Source organism: Conger conger, chromosome 13 (genome assembly GCF_963514075.1).
Source record: "Conger conger chromosome 13, fConCon1.1, whole genome shotgun sequence".
NCBI lineage: Eukaryota > Metazoa > Chordata > Actinopteri > Anguilliformes > Congridae > Conger > Conger conger.
The window spans coordinates 42493489-42517742 of record NC_083772.1 but is presented as its reverse complement, the minus strand read 5'-3'; the positions used below and the strand labels follow the sequence as shown (position 1 = coordinate 42517742).

The window sequence follows — 24254 nt, the reverse complement described above, 5'->3', positions numbered from 1 at the left end:
TATACTGTCTGTACTTTGTAATATGGGAAATGTTGGGGGTCACTGTGGCACGTGGTCTCTGTTTGTGAAGTGGGTTTATTGTGTCATGCGTTTTAGATCCCATCAAGCCAGCCAGCCAAGCTCTGCAGCCAGTCCCTCGCAGGATGGTGGCCATTTTTGATTATGACCCCCGAGAGAGTTCCCCCAACGCAGACGTGGAGGTGACTGATCCACAGCCGTCCACAGCACGTGTAGCTTACGTGGTGAAATAGAAACTGACTGATTTTGTTTCCCTTTGACACACACTGGAGGAAGTGCCCGCACATGCAATACACGACCCACTCATTTGGTCAAAGACCACATGCTGACACAAGCACAGTACGAACTCAGTACCAGTCAAATCTTCTCTGAAATCTTTTTCACGTGGCATTGGAATTCTATCTTGTGGGTTTCTGTTCATTTGCTTTTGTGCAACTTTTCAGAAGACAGTGAAACAAGGAAGCAATTGCTTGTTTTCACAGTGGCTAATGGTACATACATGTTTTATGCAACCAAGATTTGTGATTTCTCATCTAAACTACACTACCCAAGGTGCAATGGACCGCCCGGACTCTTAATTTCTATGAATTAATCTGTCTGACAATGGAACAGTGGAAAAACCAAAACAGATGCTTTGTGTGTGCAAATGTGAAGCTACTGTATACTCAAACCAGAATTGATCATTGATATTGCATACAAACCATGTAATCAATGCTAAATATTGCAAGATATATATATATACAATTTAAAATATTCAACAGAATAAAAAATCATTATGAACTCAATTTTTAAATATTCTAGCGATTACCTGCTATAAATATTGTGCAGCATTCTAATGTTGGTATTAGTCAAACACAAGCTTTCTGCAAACAGATGTCCACTCGAATGCCGACGGCATTTGTGAAAATGCTAATGCTAATATCCTGCCTCTGTTGTGTGTCCGCACAGGACGAGCTGTCCTTCAGTGCTGGGGATGTGATATACGTGTTGGGTGACATGGATGAGGACGGCTTCTTTTACGTGAGTGTCCACGCATTTAGCCATGAAGCCAAACACGGAACGTATTAAGATTTTAGGTCTGAAGGTGAATCTGTATTCTCTTTAATGAAGGGAGATGTTAAAGGGTGTCGAGGCCTGGTGCCATCGAACTTCCTGCAAGCCCAACCCTTCCCTGGAGAACAGGCGCCCGGAGGGCCAGAAAGGCCCCAACATCCACCAGAGGTGCCAGAGCCCAGGCAGCAGCCCCAGGTCAGCTGCCGTAGGACGCTCTGAAGACGTCAGCCATATTATGTAGAAGAAAGAGCTTTTTATAAAAGGCCAGTTTAAAATATTTAGTATTTACCTGCACCTTTACATAGAGGCTTCCATCCATGCTTCAAGTGAAGCATAACGGTAAATGCGACCATCAAGCCACTGCGCGCTTATCATTGCAGTCGTGATTTACGAGATAATGATTAAAAGATCATGTTGATTTGTTATTCTCTCCAGTAGGGTAAGTTAATTTGTGACATGAATCTGCAATAAAGGAGTGTCCATTTGAGAAAGCTACCTGCCCGTATATGATTGGCCCACGGACAATTAAAGGAGGTTTAACACTGAGGTCCTGGTATGAAATGGCAAATGGAGCAAAAGCAAAAGCCTCCAAAATTGAAAGACCTCTTCCCATTGTTTCCCATCTCAAAAAATGCAGCAGTCGTCTGAAATTGTATTTTGAAAATTATTTTTAGCACTAGCCAGATATATTGTGCGGCGTTTTTTACTATTTGTTTATTTTGGTGCTTTTTATATATGAGGCTTTTTTTTGGAATGAGGTGACTGCCCATAGCTGCACTGATACAATAAAATAATGTCTCCTTTTTTTCTGTAAACCTATTATTTTCGATCACTCATTTTATTCCTGTTTTTTCAGAGACAACGAAGGAAAAGCGTGATTGTATTCGACCCATAAATGTAAGTATTTGTATGTGGATGTTTTGACCTGTAAAGGTCAGTATTTGTATGTGGGTGTTTTGACCCATAAATGTAAGTATTTGTGTGTGGATGTTGCAGAGTAGACCACACAGTAAAATGGCATATGACTGTGCTGCTTCAGTGGTTTCCTATGCATGACAGCTTGTCAGAAAGGATGTTGTTGCCTCACAGAACATTTGGGGGAAAAAATTTAAAGCCATAAATATTTTTATTTAACGCAGTATACAGGTATGTCTGCCTCTGCACAACTGCACTGTTCCACTGCACACCGCCCACTATGTTGTGCACCTAATCTCAGCCCGGCCAAAGATATGATCGCATCTTGAGAAATGTGATAGTGCCACACTGTACCAGTGTGTAATTGTGTGTTAACAGTTGGCACAGAGGAAGCTTCTGCAGGCAGCTCTTTGCTTGCCTGCTTTTCACAGATGACGCTGAAAGAGGAAGAGGCCCTGCAGGGAAAGAACAGAAGAGGCTCGGCTCTAAGATGGAGGCCGTCGCCAGCTCTCTTCCCCATGGGCGGTCCCGCACCTCGAATCCTCCCCCACCTCCACGGGCCCACGTTGGGCCTTGCCATGTGAGACCGGAGCCTCGCCTGGATGTGGAGGAGCTGTAGGGCTTTCTGCTGCTGTGGCCTGCCACCAGTACTGGGGCCCCCTTTGGCCCCACAACACCAACCAGTGCTCAGAAATGCTAAAGGCTTGAGATAAAATGGCTGAGGTTAAAATTTCACCAGTGTTTTCATTACAAATGTTTTTGCGTGCATGTGTGCGTGTGTGTGAGAGAGAGATGAAGAGAGAGATTAGCCATTTTTTTTGTGTTGACTGGAGACAATCTGTTGCTGAAAATGTACTTCAGGAAGACGGACCCTGAAATACAGCATAGATTGTGAATTTGGGCTAAATTTCCCAGAATAGAAATACAGCCTGCCAGGATAAAGTAACTATTTTAAATCAAATTTATTTTCAGTTTATTAGATTCGTTCATGGCCTTCAGTATGCACTACTATCTAAAACCTCTCTATTATCAGTAAGTAGCATAGTTAGTTTATTTTTATTTTCATTTCAGGAATGTACCAGTCAAATCTGGCCCATTAACCATTCATGTATGTCTTCTGCACCTCTGTTCAAGTCAATGTATAGTTGTTTAGTACTTGTACTAGTACACAGTCCCGTGCAGATTTTGTAATGTAGCCTTATAAGACCGCAGTTAGTCTTAATTTTCTTTGCCATACACTTGTTTTAATTGCATGTATTAAGTTATCCAAATGCTGCCTTGTTTATTTTTTATACTTAGCCATTCATTATAGTAACAGGCATGTTGTTTATTTTAGTGTGGCTGGTAGCCAATTAACAGGCATATGTGTTACACAAGCAATACATGTACACTACAGTATCTGTGGCTGTGTGTTATCAAAGTGTTTCACATAGTCTTATGTATTCATATGTCGGGAAGCTGTTTTATTATCAGACTCTTTTTAAGTTCTTCCATGTCCTACACACCTGGGCCTGTTTTGGAATCTAAATTGTAATTATTACCCTTTTTCCAATTTTATTTATTATTTATCTGTGTTCTTGAATAGGAGCAGAGGAATGACAAACAACTGTGGAATTTGAAGTACATACATTTGAATAAGTAAATAACTTTTTACAGGAATAAAGTATATTTTCGCATAAGATGTCAGTAATGTTCTTTTTGCTGTCACTGCAGAGTCAAAAAAAGGTTTTTAACCAGTCACATACAAATACACAGAGACAATAGCAATAGAATTTATTTTATTGGTGAGAAAAACGTATTTTAAATGATAATATGATATAAAATAAATAATACGTAATTAATTTACACATTTACATTTTAATATGGCCATTTTGTAACCGTATAACTTATTTACTCTTTATCCATATTTTTTTATTGTTGTTTCTCTCGGAATGAGCTTAATCATTTCTAAACGCCACGTAATCTTGATAAATTTAGTACCTTGAGTTGATTTGAGTCATTTGGTCAAAATAGTAGTGGGCCTGGCCTTTTCCCTCCCCACTACCAGGCAAGAAATGAATTGCATTTGCATAGATAATTATATCTCACTGCAATGCCCCTAGACTAAAATGAATCAAACAGTTTAATACATTCTGAATGTTTATTATATTTCAGTCACGTTTAGCTACTATATATCAACAAAACATGAACCGCTGACACCTGGAAAATGCACACATGAATGCAAGATCACACATAAATATATAAAGCTGATGTTCAGCAAGCCCCCTTTTTCTGTTTGTCAGTCGCGCGCAGCTCATGTGAACTACAGGGAGAGACGCCATGAGCCGCGAACGTCTGCCGAAAAAACGAGGTGCTTTCTATAGACTCTTCTTGCCGGTGGAGTTTTTTTCTACCGTAGCCAACAGTACACTCATCCATAAAGTAGGAAACACTACACTGTGTTGTGGAGTTTAGTAGTGCTTTCTACTTTATGGATGACTGCACTGTATCTCTGATGACAGGTCATCTCTTCCTTGGTGGCGTCCATTTCTCTTGCGGTCTGTCTTCTGTGCTGCTCTTCAACAGACAACGTGTCCCCTCCCCAGCACGACTTCCCCTATCTCAGGAGGTAAAATGTCGCTGGCCGAAAACGTATATTTAACAACTCCGTTATAAATGCGATGAAGGTTCCCATCGTGTATAAACATGCACCCAAACAATACATCATCAACAGCATCTTTCTTTGAATTAATCAATATTTTCTTTGGCTTTCCTTTTAAACGCTGTTCTTATGAAGGAGTGTTAACAGTGTTACATAAAGTTCCTTTTCTGCTTCACATAAATAGTCTGCAGCTGTATTCTGGTCTATTTGCTTAATTGTTTTATTTTGTAATGCAAAGGCCTTCCGTGATTTATGACTATCCCTCATCTCATCACAGACCAGATGAGACGACAGATGTCAGCCACATAATGTAGCTCTCTTATGTTCATTTTCATATCTGTTTGAACAAATCCTATTAAATACTTAAGCATAATTCAACATGTAGGCTTAAATCTGATGATGAGGGAATTAATTCAAACCATTTGGTGTTTGAAAACACGAAATAAAAATGTCAAAATTGGTTGCAATTAGTATAGAACATGAGTAGGCCATAGCACTCCTTCATAAAGGAGTTACTTTTACATTCCTCATCCTAGCTATGACTTTCACACAGAATCCATCTTTATTCCATTACCATCATTGTATTATTTCCACTACTGTAAATAGGATATATTTGAAATCTACAAATAGCTAAATTAGGCAAATTAGGATTGTTTTATAGTCTGGGTTTTCAAATATCAATTTCTACATGTTTCTGCAGAAGTACATACAATTTGAGTGTTTGCGCAATGCAAAAAGTAATAGTAATAAATTATTGAGAAATTGCATTTACTTACATAAAATGTATATAGGTAAGATTTATGTAGATAAGATTTATGTTTTTAGCTGCTAGCAATTCAGACATTCGTTTTAATGATTGCCAGTTTAGTTTTAATACTTTATCTTCAATACTGCAGAACTAACGATAGTTAAATGCTTCCTTTTTCATAGTAAATAGATAAGCAGGTCTTACTTTCTAGCAATGAATTCCAAGCTCTTTCACTTTATTATTACTTTAATTAATAGGACATTTGTCCAAGGGTCTTACCAGCATCCTCCTGTCACTTCCCGAAGAAATAGGTCACAGATAGAGAAGTGGCTCCTTTTAACCCCCACCTGACCACGTGGTGCCCAACCACAGGAAGAGGTCTAACAGTCACAAGTCTCTCTCTCTCTCTCTCTCTCTCTCTCTCTCTCTCTCTCTCTCTCTCTCTCTCTCTCTCTCAAGATGGCCCCACACCCATCAAGTCTCTCTCTCTCTCTCTCTCTCTCTCTCTCTCTCAAGATGGCCCCACACCCATCAAGTCTCTCTCTCTCTCTCTCTCTCTCTCTCTCTCTCTCTCAAGATGGCCCCACACCCATCAAGTCTCTCTCTCTCTCTCTCTCTCTCTCAAGATGGCCCCACATCCATCAAGTCTCTCTCTCTCTCTCTCTCTCTCTCTCTCTCTCTCAAGATGGCCCCACACCCATCAAGTCTCTCTCTCTCTCTCTCTCTCTCTCTCTCCCTCTCTCTCTCTCTCTCTCTCTCTCAAGATGGCCCCACACCCATCAAGTCTCTCTCTCTCTCTCTCTCTCTCTCTCTCTCTCTCTCTCTCTCTCTCTCTCTCTCTCTCTCTCTCTCTCTCTCTCTCTCTCAAGATGGCCCCACACCCATCAGGTGTGAAAAATGGGTTTGCATGCTGCTAGAGTGGAAAAGCTAACTGCAGCCAGTTCTTAATTGTATTATTTCCATCACTATTTCCACTGGGCGTTTGCATGTTCTCCCCGTGTTCGTGTGGGTTTCCTCCGGGTACTCCTGTTTCCTCCCACAGTCCAAAGACATGCAGGTTAGGCTGATTGGAGAGTCTAAATTGTGGTGTGTGTGCCCTGCGATGGACTGGCGACCTGTCCAGGGTATGGGATAGGCTCCAGCCCCCCTGCGATCCTGTTCAGGATAAGCGGGTTAAGATAATGGATGGATGGATGGATTATATTACAGTCAGTCAAGTGTTCCCATGCTCAGCTGGCACAAGCAGACAATACGTAGCTATTAACATTCTTGCAGAAAATAAAATAAACATGAAACCAACCGTATCTTCCTACAGCCAGGTGGCAGCCATCTTATTGCATTTTGGGACTGCAAATCATGAGAAGGCCTTATTTTTTGATTCTTACACAATCTGAGATATTATGATCCTCTCTGAAGCAGATGCATTTCCAAGCTTTGCGAGACTGATGCTTCAGGACAGCAACGACACTGATGTTACTGTCACAACGGCAGTGTGCGCGTCACGATTGTTATCAGGGAGAGCGATTAGGTATCCCACATTTGTGTTGAGTTATTCTGAAGGTGCACAATGCATACGCACTTATAGATACATACAGAATATGACAATATGTCTTAAAAGCCAAAGAGCAAAAACTGCTGAAGAACTGCATGGATTGCAGTGAGCTCTGTTGTTGCACACCATTGCTTGTTTCCCCTTACTGCTGTTTTTAAGTGCAAATTCAGTGAATTGACAACGTATATATAAAACAACCTACGACATTTTAGTTGTCATTAAGGCAACATTTTGGGCACGATATATTTGGATCACTGTCCTGGACGGTACATATTTCAGGCCTGACAGCACCAGTATAGTTCTTATTGTACGTATAGTCTCATATTGTTATGCTAGAGAGTTTATGTGCCGCTGAGAATAATCTGTTTCATTTCTGTATTTATTTTGGTTCATTGTGTGCATGTTGGCAAAGCCTCAACCAATATAGCATTGCTTATGGGGACATTTTGTAATTTAGTCTGGTTGTGTAATGAGTTTGAGATATTTGTTTTGGTGAAGCCCCTGGCAATTTTCTTCCAATTATGAATGCAGTTTTGTCCTCATGTTGATGGCCAAGCTAGGATTTTTTAATGTATTTTTTTGGTAGCCACATTTTTCTCTGCTGACAGGAAACATTTGAGAATGCTTTTTTAGACCTACTCGAGGCAGCAGAAATGTCCTGTGTTACCCACAGCCGAAACTTCGTGCCATCATGAAGCGAGATACGTCCCCCGTTGTCTAGACAACCCAAACCTCAGAGTCACGCTAAGCGAGAAGAGGAGGAAGTGGTGGAGGGTGGAGTAAAGTCAGAGGGTAAAATAACAAAGGGAAAAAAACCTTTACGACAGGGGCCATTTTTTTGGGGGGTTTTTGTAAATGTACATGACTTATGTGAACACCCTCCCGGCTACATACACTTGCCATTGTTTGTTTTCTGTGTTTCGTCCTTTTATGTATTTGGATTTAGCGGTTTTCAGTCTGCCACAATCAGAAAAGCCCTGGAGGTTTCATTTCTCCATCAAACAGGACAAACTCATCAAGTAACTTCGACAACGTTCTCAATAAAGTGAAACAGTGAGATGTCTAGAATTAACAAATGAAAAACTAGGTGTGTCCCACAGTTGCAGGCTCTTGGTCAAAATGAAACATGCTAGGACTTGGACATGTGATATCTTCGTTTTAGAGCCCAGCCTGCAGTAACATCAGTGACTTTACTGACCGAGCCGCTTAGGAGCCCAAAAAACTTAATCCGAAACCAGAGGCTTCCTGGTTCAGTTCTTCTCCATTTATAGAAAATGAAGTGCTATAGTAAGTGAGTTGTGTGTGTATTTGGTGTGAGTGTGGGAAACAACAATATGGACGCAGACAGGGTGGTTTCAGTATCTCAGAAACTGCTGATCTCCTGGGATTTTCATGCATAACAGTCTCTAGAGTTTGCAGAGAATGGTGCGAAAAAACAAAAAAAAACATCCAATGAGCAGCAGTTCTGTGTGTAGAAACGCCTTTTTAATGAGAAAGGTCCAAGGAGAAGGGCCAGACTGTTCAAAGTTCGCAGGAAGGTGACAATAACGCAAACAACCACACATTACAACAGTGGTATACAGAAGAGCACCTCTGAACACATAACACATCATGACTCTAAGTGGATAGGCTACAGCAGCAGAATACTAAGTCTAATAAGTCTAATTAAGTCTAATAAATACCTAATAAAGTTCTCATTGAGGGTATGTCACACCATGACTGTATTACAGTAGTCACCCTGGTGCCTGACATCCTTGACCTGCCTTTCATATTGGATATTACAGCATTATACCATATACATTTTTTTAACATCCTGTTTGTGGTTGTGTCAGTTGTAACACTACTTTATACGAATTGGTCGGTGCATTTTTCCACACTCAAAGCACTTTACAGTGATGAGGGGCAAACTCTCCTCAACCACATCCATCTGGGTGATGTATGGCAGCCATTTTGCATCAGAATGTGCACCAGCTGAGGTGAAGCGGGAGAGAAATTAAACTGGGGAATGATTAGGGGGAAGGGTGAGAATTTAGCCAGGACACTGGGTAGCCCCCTACTGTTTTGGATAAGTGTTGTGTCTTTAATAGCCACAGTGAGGCAGGACATTTCATGCTTTAATGTTTAACATCTCATCTGAAAAATGGCACCCCCTACAGCACAGTGTTCCTATCACTGTACTAGGGCTTTGGGGTTTATTTGACCAGGGTGAAGATCACCACCCTACCTGCCACCAACACCACTTCCAACAGCAACTTATTCCCAGGAGGGGCGTGTCCCAATACTTCAAAAACGCATCCTCCTTTCCTCCTACCATGCAACCAGATAGGAGAATCAGACGAGTGGAGGAAAGGAGGATACATTTCTTGAAGTATTGTGACACACCCCAGTCCTCCAATCCAAGTACTAACCAGCCTGACACCTGCTTAGATTCAGCCATGCAGCAGTATTTGTCGCTTTCTATGCTGGTTTTCTGCGTGTACACAAGACTCCCTAAATCATGTCTAAATGTAATATAGTGCAATTCAAGATGGCACCTCACTTTACAGTGATTGGAAGAAAATCACCACAACTACCCCCTATGTGTTGCACCCACCGATGTCAGTTGAGGTATAAAGGAGGGAATAGAGGCGTAGAGCAGTTTTAAATTCATATAATGCTTAATTCAATACATTGTACACATTTCCTCCTGGACAATTTTTCAGGCTCACAAATTTGTCTTGCTTTAATCCGTGGGCTATATATGGTGCGCATAAACTGTGGAGGTTGACATAGTTAAGGGCGTATGCTCAGAAAATGAGTAAAGATATGCTCCAGTCAATTGTGTCAAGAATGAGTGCCTCCCAGAAGGCTTGAAGCTACGAGAAAAATGATGTTTCGGTTGCTCAAGCAGCCTTGCCAGTGGGTGTGCCACAGTTTCATTTTAAATGATACTCACTCTGTGAAAAGATGTGTCGTGATTCTAACTTCCCAAAATTTGAGGAGCCTCCGGAACAGATAGATTAAGACGAAGTGGCACTAGAATGTGTCTCTGTCAGCATCGGGTAAGATCTGAAGCAGCTGCACAGGAGGAAACGCACTTAGGGCCAACCATTATCTGCTCTGACTGAAGCAAAAAATAACTATTTCCTTTAGTAGACAAGGGTGCATTTTGTCCATGTCAATAAATTCAACCACCGAAACCCTTTACAACAGTATATATAAAGCTGAAAGGTCATTGTCTTACCAAAAGGGAAAACAGTTATATTATATTTCTCTTAGCTTGCTGAAGCTTTCATTTAGGTCAATTTAGCTATCAAGTTTGCTAATATTCTGAATAATCTGCAATTTGTTAAATGGGAATATATGGGCTGACAATAAATCCAGGAAAAATTACTTTGAGCTTGACAATCAATGGCTAAAGTTGAATAATGTATTTTTTATCGCTTAGCTCTGTTTTGTTGACTTCATTTAATAAGTCTATGCAGTTGAATTTGGCTTTGCAAATCATTTGCATATCAACTGGAGATGAAATTAGTGTTTTTATGTTGGGTAAATCTGTTTCCTATCAGTGACAAATTGTCATCATAGTTTCTTTGTAGCAATCAATTACATACATTTGGATTAAACAAATTGATTATACCTTTTCTTCATTGTCCAATTCCACAGAAAAGGAACTAAGAAAAGATTAAGATTGTTAAAAACTAAGATTGTTACTAAATGCAATGCAGTTAATTAATTCCTGCAAGGAATTGTAGGAATTCAACTACAAACTAAATCTTACAATCCTACTAAATCACATCCTGACTCAATGTGAATTTACTCTGTGTGCATGTGTGTGTGTGTATGTGAGAGAGAGACAGACAGAGAGAGATATAGAGAGAGTGAGAGAGAGACAGAGAGAGACAGAGCAATAGAGAGAGAGATAGAGAGATACAGAGAGACAGAGAGACAGAGATAGAGAGAGAGAGAGAGAGAGAGAGATTGATATGAGTGATATGGCTGTATAATTGGCTGCCCTAATATTTTATTTCTGATGAACAACGAAAGTTACATTCGCTGTGTGAAGTTTCTGTATGGATTCTAGCTTGAGTACATCCCCGGGTGGCCTCTTTGTACAGCCAGCATTGTTATACGCACCGGAAAATGAGTATTGTAGTGTTGTTCCAAGTAGAAACCAACAGCGATGCTTTGCAGTGTGCAAGTAGAAGGTGCATATGTGCTGGAGTGAGCTGAGGGGCCAGGCTGGGGCTGGGGGTGGGGGTGGGGGTGGTTAAGCATAAGACAGAATGGCCTTTAATGTGCAAGGCCTTGTCTTGTTTTTCTTCAGTTTGTGGTTTCCAGTTAAAGATGGTGACTCATTTTAGAGAATCACCTTACACCGTCAACAAAATGGAGCATCTCACACTTTTGATCTTGGAAAATAGGGCATGCCAGTAATATTATGACCTGAAATGGATCTGCCGGCTTCTCAGAATAACACATACTAATTGTGGTGTTTTCTTCGGTTTTTTTCTCCTTGCAAATCTCATTTGGATGAAGATGACTTATATTTTTCTGCAGATATTCAGAGAATGAGTGAAGCACAGGTATCACAATGAGTCCCCATGCTTCTGAGAAAAAACCGGTGCAAGAAAAGGGACCCCAGCCCCTACCCAAAATCAGACCTGGATGAAATAAGTAATTGCTTTGGATTCAAATACAAAGTTCAGTCCAAGTTCCTGTCAGGCGTATTTCTTCACTTAGAAGGAGGTAGGCTACTGACTCCCATAGGCTTCAAGTCTTTATGCTAAGCTAACACGTTATGCTAACATGAAAACCAAGCCAGTGAATGCATGAAAATGAAAATGAAATCAAGCGTCTAAGTCTGGTCAGGTAAGTCAGGTAAGTCGGAATAAAATATATATTTCCCAAAATGTTGGTGTTGTAAGGCTGGAAATCTGGCATTATCACTCAGGGCTGGTCAGCTTGCTGGCTTCCTCTGGTATTGTGGAATATGTGGCTGTAAAGTAATTTAGGAGCATGCATCATTAACCCCCACTATCTCCCCACCCATACGGGCAGGAGCCTGTGGGGGAAGACTCAGGCCTCCAGCCGTAAAACTCGTTACGATGGGGCAACATCCTTTACGGCACGGGAAGGTTTCAGAGGGCACGGCCTGTTAGGCCCTGACCTTCTCCTGAACCCCCATTTATTGCTCTCTCCCTCTTTTACTCAGTCACTAAATGATGTGTACAGCATTGGATGTTTCATGACAAAGTCAGTTTAGATAATATTCATGTTTGGTATTATTCTGATTGTTTCAGTGCGACTGGTGCAATGGTTTTATTTCTGCAACAGCAAACCCTGGACATCATAACCAACCAGGAACCAGGAGAAGCTGTGTGGAGCTCTGCCCCAGTGAAAGCCATGTGCCTCAACCCCCCTGCGCTTCCTGGGGAGGCGTGGCTCCAAATGACAGATGGGTGACCCATTTCTAGGGTTAACATCAAAGGCCAGAATTTGGATTTAAGGACAGCAAACTAAGCAATCTGGGAGAATGCAATCAGCCTCCCGTGCACTCCGTGCACGTAATTTCTACGTACAGGGTGTCTGTAGCCAGACTCCCGTATGTAGTTTTTATTACCAGGTATGACTTTTAAGACTCCGTAATTTGGTTTCCATTATAATGTTTTTTATTTGAAACTAGTGTGTAATTACGTATGTAACCTACCTGGTAAAATAAAATTGTTAAAACTTGATCCGTTTGGTTTTCCTTACTGACACTTAATGTTACACAGGGAATGCTTGGTTTACCCCCTCAAACTGGTCTAGGGAGGATGATTATTTCCACTTACTGTATCACGGCGTATAGCACCCGTAGACCTATGTTGGTAAATCCCTCGCCTCCGCATGGTAGTTCATTCATGTCGAGAACAGCCGTAGCTATGTTGGTCTGCTTGGGTCCCTAAGCTGTAAACAGATATACCCGAGAGTAGCTATTCCTGCGACCTCTAATGACTACAGATAGCTAGTCAGTTTGTGAGACGTGCACACAACGCACGATGTGACATGCGGTGGTACCAGCAGAGGATTGTTCAGCGAGTTCTTCTCAGTACAGGATTCCTATAGCGATCAAGTCAAAATTATAAATAAGACATCCACTAAATGTGGACAAATAATCTAAATTATTATTCTAAAATTGAGTCAGATAAACGACGGTGATTAACTGAGCCAAAAAGCATTGTCATCTCTACCTCCATTTTGTTTGTCCCTCTGCTCTAGCTAAAGCAAAAACATCTTGCTGTATGTTCTCTTTTCTGAATTTACCTCCTCCCACACAAGCAATTAAAAGATTATTTTCTTCTTTTCAGTCCGGAATTTGATCAATTTTTCCGCTTTCTTTTATTTCAGCTAATCAGTTGAAAAAACAACAAAAGAAAAGGTCCCTTAATTAAAATTTGGTAGCGGCAGAGACACCCGGTGAACAATCAACAGAATGCACTTGAGAAGCAAGGCAGATAAAAACTGAGAGCAACTTGCTGGTCATTGCAATAATACCTGTGTGAACCAGAAGTGCCAGCACAAGCCCCATTTACAGGTATGGTCACAGCAGCTAATCATTGTGATCATTGCAGCTGTGGCCCATTACCTATTCGTTGGGCTTGATAAAAGAGGTACACAGGGAAACCCCCCCCCCCCCCCCCACACACACGCACGCACGCACGCACGCACGCAACCATTAACCATTTGAAGGCATGTAACCTCAAAATAACAGGTACGCATTAAAATAAAAGTGACACATTTAAGTAAAGCAGGGGAATAATATCCAATATTTTCTTGTGGAAGCTAGATAGGGAATTGTATCTTCCACCTGTGGACTCGCTGGGATGTCTCTCTCGCCAATGCCAGTATAAAACTGATGCTAAACCAAAGTTATTCCACACCAACGTTATTCCACAGTCACACTAAAGTAACTAGTCTAGACCACACACACACAAATCTCCTGCAACTGTGAGCAGAACCAGGAAGTTACTCCCAATCTCTCTGTTACACAATTTAGGAGAAACAAAAACTAAAGTGTCAGTCAGTGTGAGCAGTGAAATCAGGATGAGTTCATCTGTGCGATCTGTCTGGATCTGCTGGAAGATCCAATGACTATTCCCTGTGGACACAGTTACTGTAGGGGCTGTATTAAGGGCTGCTGGAATCAAGATGATTATACTGGTGTCTACAGCTGTCCCCAGTGCAGAACGACCTTCACTCCCAGGCCTGTTCTGGGCAGAAACACTAAGCTGGCTGACGTCGTGGAGAAACTGAAGAAGGTCTCCAAGCTGCTCGTTCTGCTCACTGTTACGCTGGACCTGGAGACGTGGTGTGTGATGATTGCACTGGGAGAAAGCACAAAGCCGTCAAGTCCCATCTGGTTTGTCTGGCATCTTACTGTGAAACTCACCTCAAACTTCAACCCAGGAAACACACATACTATCATCAATGCTACTGGACATCTGCAGGAAAATATTTGCCCTCAACATAAAAAAACTGTTGGAGATTTACTGTCGTACTGATCAGCAGTGCATCTGTCTGCTGCGTGTATTCAATGAACACAGAGGCCATGATAGTGTCTCAGCTGTAGTAGAAAGGATACTGGAATACTGATACTGGATATAATGGGAGAGGTAAAATCTAACATACAGTACAGTTACAGTGCAGTCCGTAAGTATCTGGACACTCGTACAATTCATATTTTAATAATTGTAACTTATTTGAATCTAGCTGTGCATTTTGATAGAGGTTGATTGAAAAAGGGTTGCTCTGCCAAGCAATGCATTAATGTTCAACTGCAGCACTCTGAATACTGAGCATAAAAGCATCAACAGTTAAAAGATTTCACAATAAATGTAAAATATATTTAGTGGATTTAATGTGATAATTATTTACAAAGGTATCATATATCAATTCAACCACTTCAACAAAAGTATTTTAGCTGATAGAACTGCTGGATTCAGGAATCTTACATATTTTACATAGTTCTCATTTCCTCAAAGTCCACAATGATAAAGTAGGAAATTAAGTCAAGTCAGCTCTATGTGACAGCTCTGTTCACACCCGTCAGCCCCCTATTTTCTCCCTGAATGGGAATCAACATGTTTGGAGCCGCGGCTTCACACAGTTCCTTTATCAACAAGCCCTTCTACACACTGACCTGCAGGTGGCATTATATTACTGCATATCATTCAAGATCACATAAAACTTGAAACTATGCTTTCAATCACTTTCATCATAATTTCAGTGAAAAACTTCTACCTTGCATGCAAAACAATTTAGTGCCTATTTTTTGTTTTTAGGTTTAACTTCTCACCAAACTGCTTGCTTATTTTCTTGTAGCCCATCCCAGCCTTGTGCAGGTCTACAATTTTGTCCCTGATGTCCTTCGACAGCTCCATTGTCTTGGCCATGGTGGAAACGTTGGAATCTGATTGATTGTGTGGACAGGTGTCTTTTATACAGCTACATAATGATGTAACAAGTTGACACAGGTGTTTTGGGTAATGAGTTGAGATTAGGAGTGCTTCTTAATGGAAAACTAACTGGTCTGTGGCAACCTGAATTATTGCTGATTGGTAGGGGATCAAATATTTATTTCATGCAAAAATACAATAATACATTTATTAAATTCATATGATGTTGTTATTGTTGATTATTTTGTGATATTCTGTCTCTCAATGTTAAAATGTACCTATGATTAAAATTCTACACAGTTCCATTCTTTGTAAGTGGGCAAACATACAAAATCAGCAAGGGATCAAATAATTATTGCTCCGACTGTATATATATATATATATATATATATATATATATATATATATATATATATATATATATACATAGATATACATAGAGACATTTTTGTATTTAATTTTTAAAAAGTAGCATTTTACTGTAAGCAATTTATTACTTTTTACATTAAAACTTGATCAAGACTGTCGGAGATCTGAAACAAGGTCAGAACCAAAGTCTCCAGATGAACTGGAGAAAATCCAGTTCCAGAAACAGATACGGGCCACCTCGCCCATCCCTGCATTAGATGAAATGCTGAACAACATTTCATGGACTATGACTTGATAATAATTAGAATGATTATTTAAACTATGGTTTCTATCACTTTCATAATAATTTTACAGTGATAGACTTCTGCTAACTTACTTACATGTCAAACAATTTACTGCTGCTATTATTTAACAATTGTGAGCACAATGCAGGTCTGGAGGGCCGGTTCTGCAGGATTTCTTTACTTCTTTACCCACACGACCAGTTAGCCAGGCTCAACTTGCTCAACAGCTAATTCGCCCTCTGCCCTTATGAATTCACTCATAAATTAGACCACAATAAAATGCAACAAAACAAAAACATTTATCATTCATGGACTATGACTTGAGAAATGCCCATGTAACTCAGCTGTGGATACATTGCTTGGTAAGTGAACAAACACTCATCACCCTGTCGCATGCAGGCCTGTGTTTGTGTGATATTTATGAGTAAATCTCTACTCTGCTCTTGCTCTTCAGCCTGGTCTCCATCCAGCTCCACACCTGCTGCAGCTATGAGCAGAACGAGGAAGTTACTCCCACTCTCTCTGTTACGTAATTTATGAGAAACAAACAAAAGTGTCAGTCAGTGTGAGCGTCAGTCAGTGTGAGCAGTGAAATGGCTGAAGGTGGAATTTTACTGGATCATGACCAGTTCAGCTGTGTGATCTGTCTGGATCTTTTTTTTTGTTTTTATTTTTGTTCTTTTCCCCTTCAGAGTGCTGAAGTTGAACATTAAATTATTTTGTTTTAGCTGTTAGGACTGCTGGATTCAGGAATATAACATATTTTACATAGTTCTCATTTCCTCAACAAAATCGACAATGATAAACTGGAAATTAAGTCAAGTCAACTCTCTCTAACAGCTCTGTTCACTCCCCTCAGCCCCCTATTTTCTCCCTGAATGGGAATCAACATGTTTGGAGCCGCGACTTCACACAGTTCCTTTATCTATAAGCCCTTCTACACACTGACCTGCAGGTGGCATTATATTACTGTGTATCGTTCAATAATTAGAATAATTATTTAAACAAGGGTTTCTATCACTTTCATAATAATTTTACAGTGATAGACTTCTGCTAACTTACTTACATGTCAAACAATTTACTGCTGCTATTATTTAACAATTGTGAGCACAATGCAGGTCTGGAGGGCTGGTTCTGCAGGATTTCTTTACCTCGTAACACGACCAGTTAGCCAGGCTCAACTTGCTCAACACCTAATTCGCCCTCTGCCCTTATGAATTCACTCATAAATTAGACCACAATAAAATGCAACAAAACAAAAACATTTATCATTCATGGACTATGACTTGAAAAATGCCCATGTAACTCAGCTGTGGATACATTGCTCTGTAAGTGACCAAACACTCATCACCCTGTCACATGCAGGCCTGTGTTTGTGTGATATTTATGAGTAAATCTCTACTCTGCTCTTGCTCTTCAGCCTGGCCTCCGTCCAGCTCCACACCTCCTGCAACTATGAAGTTACTCCCACTCTCTCTGTTACTCAATTTAGGAGAAACAAAACTAAAGTGTCAGTCAGTGTGAGCAGTGAAATGGCTGAAGGTGGAATTTTACTGGATCATGACCAGTTCAGCTGTGTGATCTGTCTGGATCTTTTTTTTTGTTTTTATTTTTGTTCTTTTCCCCTTCAGAGTGCTGAAGTTGAACATTAAATTATTTTGTTTTAGCTGTTAGGACTGCTGGATTCAGGAATATAACATATTTTACATAGTTCTCATTTCCTCAACAAAATCGACAATGATAAACTGGAAATTAAGTCAAGTCAACTCTCTCTAACAGCTCTGTTCACACCCCTCAGCCCCCTATTTTCTCCCTGAATGGGAATCAACATGTTTGGAGCCGCGACTTCACACAGTTCCTTTATCTATAAGCCCTTCTACACACTGACCTGCAGGTGGCATTATATTACTGTGTATCGTTCAATAATTAGAATAATTATTTAAACAAGGGTTTCTATCACTTTCATAATAATTTTACAGTGATTGACTTCTGCTAACTTACATGTCAAACAATTTACTGCTGCTATTATTTAATAATTGTGAAAACAATGTAGGATTAACTGCAGTTCTGGAGGGCCAGTGTGTATGCAGGATTTTTTTGCCAAGTAACATGGCCAGTTAGCCAGGCTCAACTTGCTCAACAGCTAATTTGCCCTCTGCACTTATGAATCCACTCGTAAATTAGACCACAATAAAATGCGACCAAACAAAAACATTAATCAGCTGCTGTTTATATCATGAAAGGTGGCTATGAATGGCAGGCAGCTGGCGAGCCCCGCTGGGCAAACACAAGCGTGAGTGTGTCCTGTTCTGCCCAGTCCACACTGGGGTAATTGGTGCTGTGCCTTCTCCTCTCCCTGACCAGAGGATACAGAACCCCACAGCGTTCAACCGTGGAGGTTCCAGACGGCAGGAAAGAGGAGCATTCCCTGCCTGGGGTTTCTTTCTTTTTAGATTTTCTTTTTGGGATGTGGATCCGTGTGACACCCTTATATTTTTGCTTGTGTGTGAGTATGTGGACTCCTCCCTCCCCGGTGCGTTGATCCCCCTGGGGTGTGGGCAGGCTCAGGAGAGGGTCTGATTGTGAGCACAGAGAGGAGTGAGTGTGGAGCAAGGGGGGGACTTACCAGTGTGTGGTAGTGGGTTGAGGTATAGTGTGTGGTAGTGGGTTGAGGTGCAGTGTGTGGTAGTGGGTTGAAGTGCAGTGTGTGGTAATGGGTTGAGGTGCAGTGTGTGGTAGTGGGTTGAGGTATAGTGTGTGGTAGTGGGTTGAAGTGCAGTGTGTGGTAATGGGTTGAGGTGCAGTGTGTGGTAGTGTGTGCTTGTATGAACCATTTTTATTTAAAATTGTGATAAAGACTCAGCTTACTTTATCCCTGTGTCCTGGTTGTTTGTGGGGGCTTTATTCTGGTCCCTGTGGAGGGGGTAGCAGGGGAAGCTAGCGTGACTCCTGACCCCCCAACTTACAGTACTGTGCAGAAGTCTTAGGCACCCTAGACCTTATTATATATATATTATTTCTTTTTTTGTGTTTGTGTTAGTTTAAAAGAACACATTTGAAATTTCCAAATATTCATTATTAATTAATGAAGAGCCAAAGTTGGTGTAAAATCCAGAAACAGATACGGGCTATCTCGTCCATCCCTGCATTAGACTAAATGCTGAACAACATTTCATGGACTTTGACTGGAAAAATGCCCTTATAACTCCGCTGTGGATAAATTGCTTGGTTAGTGACCAAACACACATCACCCTGTTACATGCAGGCCTGTGTTTGTGTGATATTTATGAGTAAATCTCTACTCTGCTCTTGCTCTTCAGCCTGGCCTCCGTCCAGCTCCACACCTCCTGCAACTATGAAGTTACTCCCACTCTCTCTGTTACACAATTTAGGAGAAACAAAACTAAAGTGTCAGTCAGTGTGAGCAGTGAAATGGCTGAAGGTAGAATTTTACTGGATCATGACGAGTTCAGCTGTGTGATCTGTCTGGATCTGCTGAAAGATCCAGTGACCATTCCCTGTGGACACAGTTACTGTAGGGGCTGTATTAAGGACTGCTGGAATCAAGATGATCAGACTGGTGTCTACAGCTGTCCCCAGTGCAGAACGACCTTCACTCCCAGGCCTGTTCTGGGCAGAAACACTATGCTGGCTGACATCGTGGAGAAATTGAAGAAGACAGGTCTCCAAGCTGCTCCTTCTGCTCTCTGTTACGCTGGACCTGGAGACGTGGCATGTGATGTCTGCACTGGGAGAAAGCGCAAAGCCATCAAGTCCTGTCTGGTTTGTCTGGCATCTTACTGTGAAACTCATCTCAAACTTCACAATGAGCTCAACCCAGGAAACACACATAATATCATCAATGCTACTAGAGATCTGCAGGAAAATATTTGCCCTCAACATGAAAAACTGTTGGAGATTTACTGTCGTACCGATCAGCAGTGCATCTGTCTGCTGTGTGTGATCGATGAACACAGAGGCCATGATAGTGTCTCAGCTGCAGTAGAATGGACTGAGAAACAGGTAAGAACTGGATCTCTTATGGCAGCTCTGATACTGGATATAATGGGAGAGGAACTGAGTTAATTGGGAACAGTAGGATTGTTGTCTTTTAAAAAGTTACTGAAGTAACATGTTATGTAACAAAAACCAAGTACACTATATTACCTGCAAGTTCTGTTTCATAAGATTTATTTGGTTAAATCTAACATACAGCACAGTTTCAGTGCAGTCGGCAAGTATCTGGACACAATTCATATTTTAAGAGTTGTAACTTATTTGAATCTGGCTGTGCATTTTGATAGAGGTTGATTGAAAAGGGTTGCTCTGCCTAGCAATGAATTAAGTGGTTGAATTGATATTTGATACCTTTGTAAATAATTTTCAAATTAAATCCACTAAATATATTTTACATTTATAGTGAAATCTTTTAACTGTTCATGCATTTGTGTTCAGTATTCAGAGTGCTGAAATTGAACATTAACTAAAAGTATTTTGGCTGTTAGAACTGCTGGATTCAGGAATCTTATATATTTCACATAGTTCTCATTTCCTCAACAAAGCCGACAATGATAAACTGGAAATTAAGGCAAGTCAGCTCTCTCTGACAGCTCTGTTCACACCCCTCAGCCCCCTATTTTCTCCTTGAATGGGAATCAACATGTTTGGAGCCGCGACTTCACACAGTTGCTTTATCTATAAGCCCTTCTACACTACTGCAGGTGGCATTATATTACTGCATATCATTCCAGATCGCATAAATATTGAAACTATGCTTTCAATCACTTTCATTATTATTTTACAGTGAAAAACTTCTTCTACCTCACTTGCATGTCCAACAATTTAGTGCCTATTTTTTGTTTTTTGTTTTAAACATGATGCCATTATTTAACAGTTGTGAGCGCAATATACAATGATGTGAGAAATCTATCTATCCACAGATGCAGCTGGGAGCGACACAGAGTAAATTCCAGCAGAGACTCCAGGAGAGAGAGAAGGAGCTGCAGGATCTGAGACAGGCTGTGCAGTCACTCAAGGTGGGTACTGACCAGAGGAGATAACAGCTGGCTGCTGGAAGAGGCATTTCAGGGCTCAGTCAGGGCTCTCCTCCAGGCAGCCAGTGAGGAGCCCAGTGCTGGGCCACTTTCCAGCCCTGTGGGGCTCAATCTCACTGAGCTAACCTGTGGGAAACAGGCTGTCTGTGTCATGGTTTTTACTGTCTCCTTCTGGAAATTCCAGTATTTACCGCTCTAGACCTCTAGAGGGCTTGCCGGCTGAGTTCAGCAGGAGAAATTACCTCCCGCATGTGGAATGGGGGTGTAATCATGGACGATTGCAGTCAGCTGCTTGGAGAGCTATTTAAGTCTCTTCCTGGCACTGCTCTGAGCTTTGGTGTTTCAATTTGACACGTGCACAGAGCCGGTATAGAGGTATTGAGGTAAACAGCACGAGAGTTGTTCGAAGACTGAATTGCTTTCAGTCCTGAAAAGCATTCAGTTAGAAATTAGAAAAAGAGAGGTTTAGGTACCTATTTTGTTTTCCTTTGGGTTGGTTAGTTCCCGAGAACCTTCCCTAGTTTTGTTTCTTGGTTCTGCCTCTGTTTTGAGGAGCGAGTGGCAGAGTTTGGCACTTACGGTTTAGCCGGTTCGAGACTGCCGGTAAAATCTTGTTTTGTTTTTCCTGACCATTATAGTTCGGGTCAGATTTTCGGTTGGCGTATCGCCGGGGAGTTTGGTTCCCTTTTTCTCTTCTTTGCTCACAAAACTCGCCCACTTCTTTAGAGATTTCGTGCTAGTTTGCACTTTCACGGTTTTGTTTCAGTGGGTAGTTTGCCAGGGAGTCTTTTCCTCGCCTATTTTAGTGGTTATCCAACTTATTGTTGGTAACTTTGTGATCCCCTCTCAGTCACTCTTGGTCTCCCGCCCCTGCTCCCTTACAGTCTGGGGTCCCACTAAGAGTTGATAGGCCTAATTACAATGTACAGCCCTCCTCTCTCTCTGTCTCCTAACAGCGCTCTGCACAGACAGCAGTGGAGGACAGTGAGAGGATCTTTACTGAGATGATCCGCTCCATTGAGAGAAGGTGCTCTGAGGTGAAAGAGCTGATCAGAGATCATGAGAAGGCTGAAGTGAGTTGGGCTGAAGGACTCCTGGAGCGACTGGAGCAGGAGATTGCTGAGCTGAGGAGGAGAGACGCTGAGCTGGAGCAGCTTTCACACACAGAGGATCACATCCATTTCCTCCAGGTACCATCACTGGCTCTCTGACAGTCTACACTGTGTACCCTGTACACACATGGTGATGTGTGTTCCTACTTTACAAAGATCTGTTCCAGGTATCGACAGAGGAATCTGTATGAACTCTGTTCTCTGTGTGTATGTCTGTCTGTCTGTCTGTATGTCTATTCCACAGAGCTGTCAGCCTCTCTGTATCCCTCCTGAACTTGGAGACTTACCCAGCATCACTGTCAGTCCACATGTCTCTTTTGAGGCTGTGAGGAAATCTGTCTCTGGACTGAAAGATCGACTTGAGGACGTCTGCAAAGTGGAACTGGCCAAAATGTCAAAATCAGGTTGTTAAACACATAAGGAGAAAAATAATTTTTCCATCTCAGTCTAAACATTATCCTCCATACTCTTAATTATTCTTCATTTCTGTGCTTTTCTCCCACTCTGTCTCTGCAGTGAAAGAAGCCCATACTGTAGAGCCCAGGACCAGAGAGGATTTCTTGCAGTGTGAGTGCTGAGGATTGACAAAACGAGATAATTAGTCATCGTTAGTAATAAACATATCCTGCCTGAGTGTTAGTAAATTAGTAAATGACATGCACAAGAAACGTAATGTAAACATGAACACATAGTTAGAATGTTAGTATAGCCCAATCCTGATTTAACGTTAGTTGATTAGTAAGAAGACCAGGGAAAATTAAACAATTAGGGAAGCGCGAGTGACAGCAAGGGAGAGAGAGAAAGCGTGAACGCAAGGTTTGCGGAAAGACACGAAAAAGTGTATGTTAATCAATGAACGGAACAACATGACATGAAACAAACATAAATCGTGACATAAGAACTGTGACATAAATAAACTATATCACGTGACATGACAAGACTAGAAAATACATCATAACAAGAACTAAACATGAAACGTAACATGACATGACAATTAAACGTAACAAGAAATAAAACATAAAAATGTGGCAAGACTAGACTAACATAATACGTGACATGACAATAAAAAACTAAGACAATAACTAAACATGAAACATGACATGACAAGCATGAAATGCGACAGAATGATTGTGTTTTCATATTACTCTAAAATAAAAAATAAAAAAATAGAAATTTACGAAAATTGCAAAAATATCGTCAAGGTCTCGCGCAGTATGGCGTTGTAGAATGAATTACACCCAGACATTAGATGGACTTGTCCTCATATTAAATCTTAACCGTCTCCTCCCTCAGATTCCTGTCAGCTCACACTGGACCCCAACACAGCGAATAAATACCTTTGTCTCCATCGGTTTGAGAATGAAAGAGAGGTGACCCGTGGAGAGATCCACTCATATCCTGATCATCCGGAGAGATTTGATGAAAAAGCTCAAGTGCTGTGCAGAGAGGGTGTGTCTGGATGCTGTTACTGGGAGGCTGAGTGGAGTGGGAGTAATGGGGTTTTTATAGCAGTGTCATATAAACACATCAGCAGGAAAGGAAATGGTGATGACTGTGCACTGGGAGGTAATGACAAGTCCTGGAGACTGACCTGCTCTCCCTCCGGGTACTCTTTCTGGCACAATAACAAGGACACTGAAATCCCTGTTCCACCCTCCTCCAGAATCGGAGTGTACCTGGATCACAGGGCAGGAGCTCTGTCCTTCTACAGTATCTCTGACACCATGACCCTCCTGCACAGAGTCCAGACCACATTCACTCAGCCCCTCTATCCTGGGTTTGCGTTGCCTCCTGCATCCTCTGTAAAACTGTGTGATCTGGCAGGAGGGGGAGAAATTCATATTCAGCAGTGAAATTCATACCAATACTACAAAAGTAATGTAACAGAAATGTAATTTTATCATTCAAATTTATGAACTAAATAAAATGTAAGATCTTATATTCTTTCAGAAACATTCATTCTTTCTCACAATGTTAAAAACAGAAGCAGAAATTCTAAGGATTTTTCATGACCTGAATTTGGAACATGAAGAATTGATTAATTCCATTAATTTTGCCTCTTTTTTCTGTGAATTTCTTTGATTATAGTTA

General features: G+C 41.2%; 2 protein-coding genes across 2 annotated transcripts in view; both read left to right on the top strand.

Annotated features, from left to right (window-relative positions):
• LOC133107586 (peripheral-type benzodiazepine receptor-associated protein 1-like) overlaps positions 1-3665 on the top strand; it is a 30919-nt gene extending 27254 nt beyond the window's left edge. Inside the window, exons 20-24 of the mRNA XM_061216572.1 lie at positions 97-200; positions 967-1038; positions 1129-1266; positions 1928-1968; positions 2418-3665. Coding sequence (XP_061072556.1) covers positions 97-200; positions 967-1038; positions 1129-1266; positions 1928-1966 — 353 coding nt within the window. The 3' untranslated portion in view covers positions 1967-1968; positions 2418-3665. The remainder of the gene's footprint in view (positions 1-96; positions 201-966; positions 1039-1128; positions 1267-1927; positions 1969-2417) is intronic.
• A 15758-nt stretch (positions 3666-19423) lies between these two features.
• On the top strand, positions 19424-24016 carry LOC133107585 (tripartite motif-containing protein 16-like). The gene is made up of 6 exons (XM_061216571.1): positions 19424-20020; positions 20938-21033; positions 22008-22241; positions 22408-22567; positions 22680-22730; positions 23457-24016. Exons 1-6 carry the CDS (start codon positions 19430-19432, stop codon positions 24014-24016), a joined length of 1692 nt encoding a protein of 563 aa, XP_061072555.1. The 5' UTR covers positions 19424-19429.
• Positions 24017-24254: the final 238 nt, after the last annotated feature.

Excerpts from the sequence above, each read along its gene's own strand:
- LOC133107585 (XM_061216571.1), top strand. The coding sequence starts at position 19,430 with ATGGCTGAAGGTAGAATTTTACTGGATCATGACGAGTTCAGCTGTGTG. Across the intron at positions 22,242-22,407 it reads ATCACATCCATTTCCTCCAG|AGCTGTCAGCCTCTCTGTAT; the intron begins GTACCATCACTG and ends TCTATTCCACAG. Across the intron at positions 22,568-22,679 it reads GGCCAAAATGTCAAAATCAG|TGAAAGAAGCCCATACTGTA; the intron begins GTTGTTAAACAC and ends CTGTCTCTGCAG.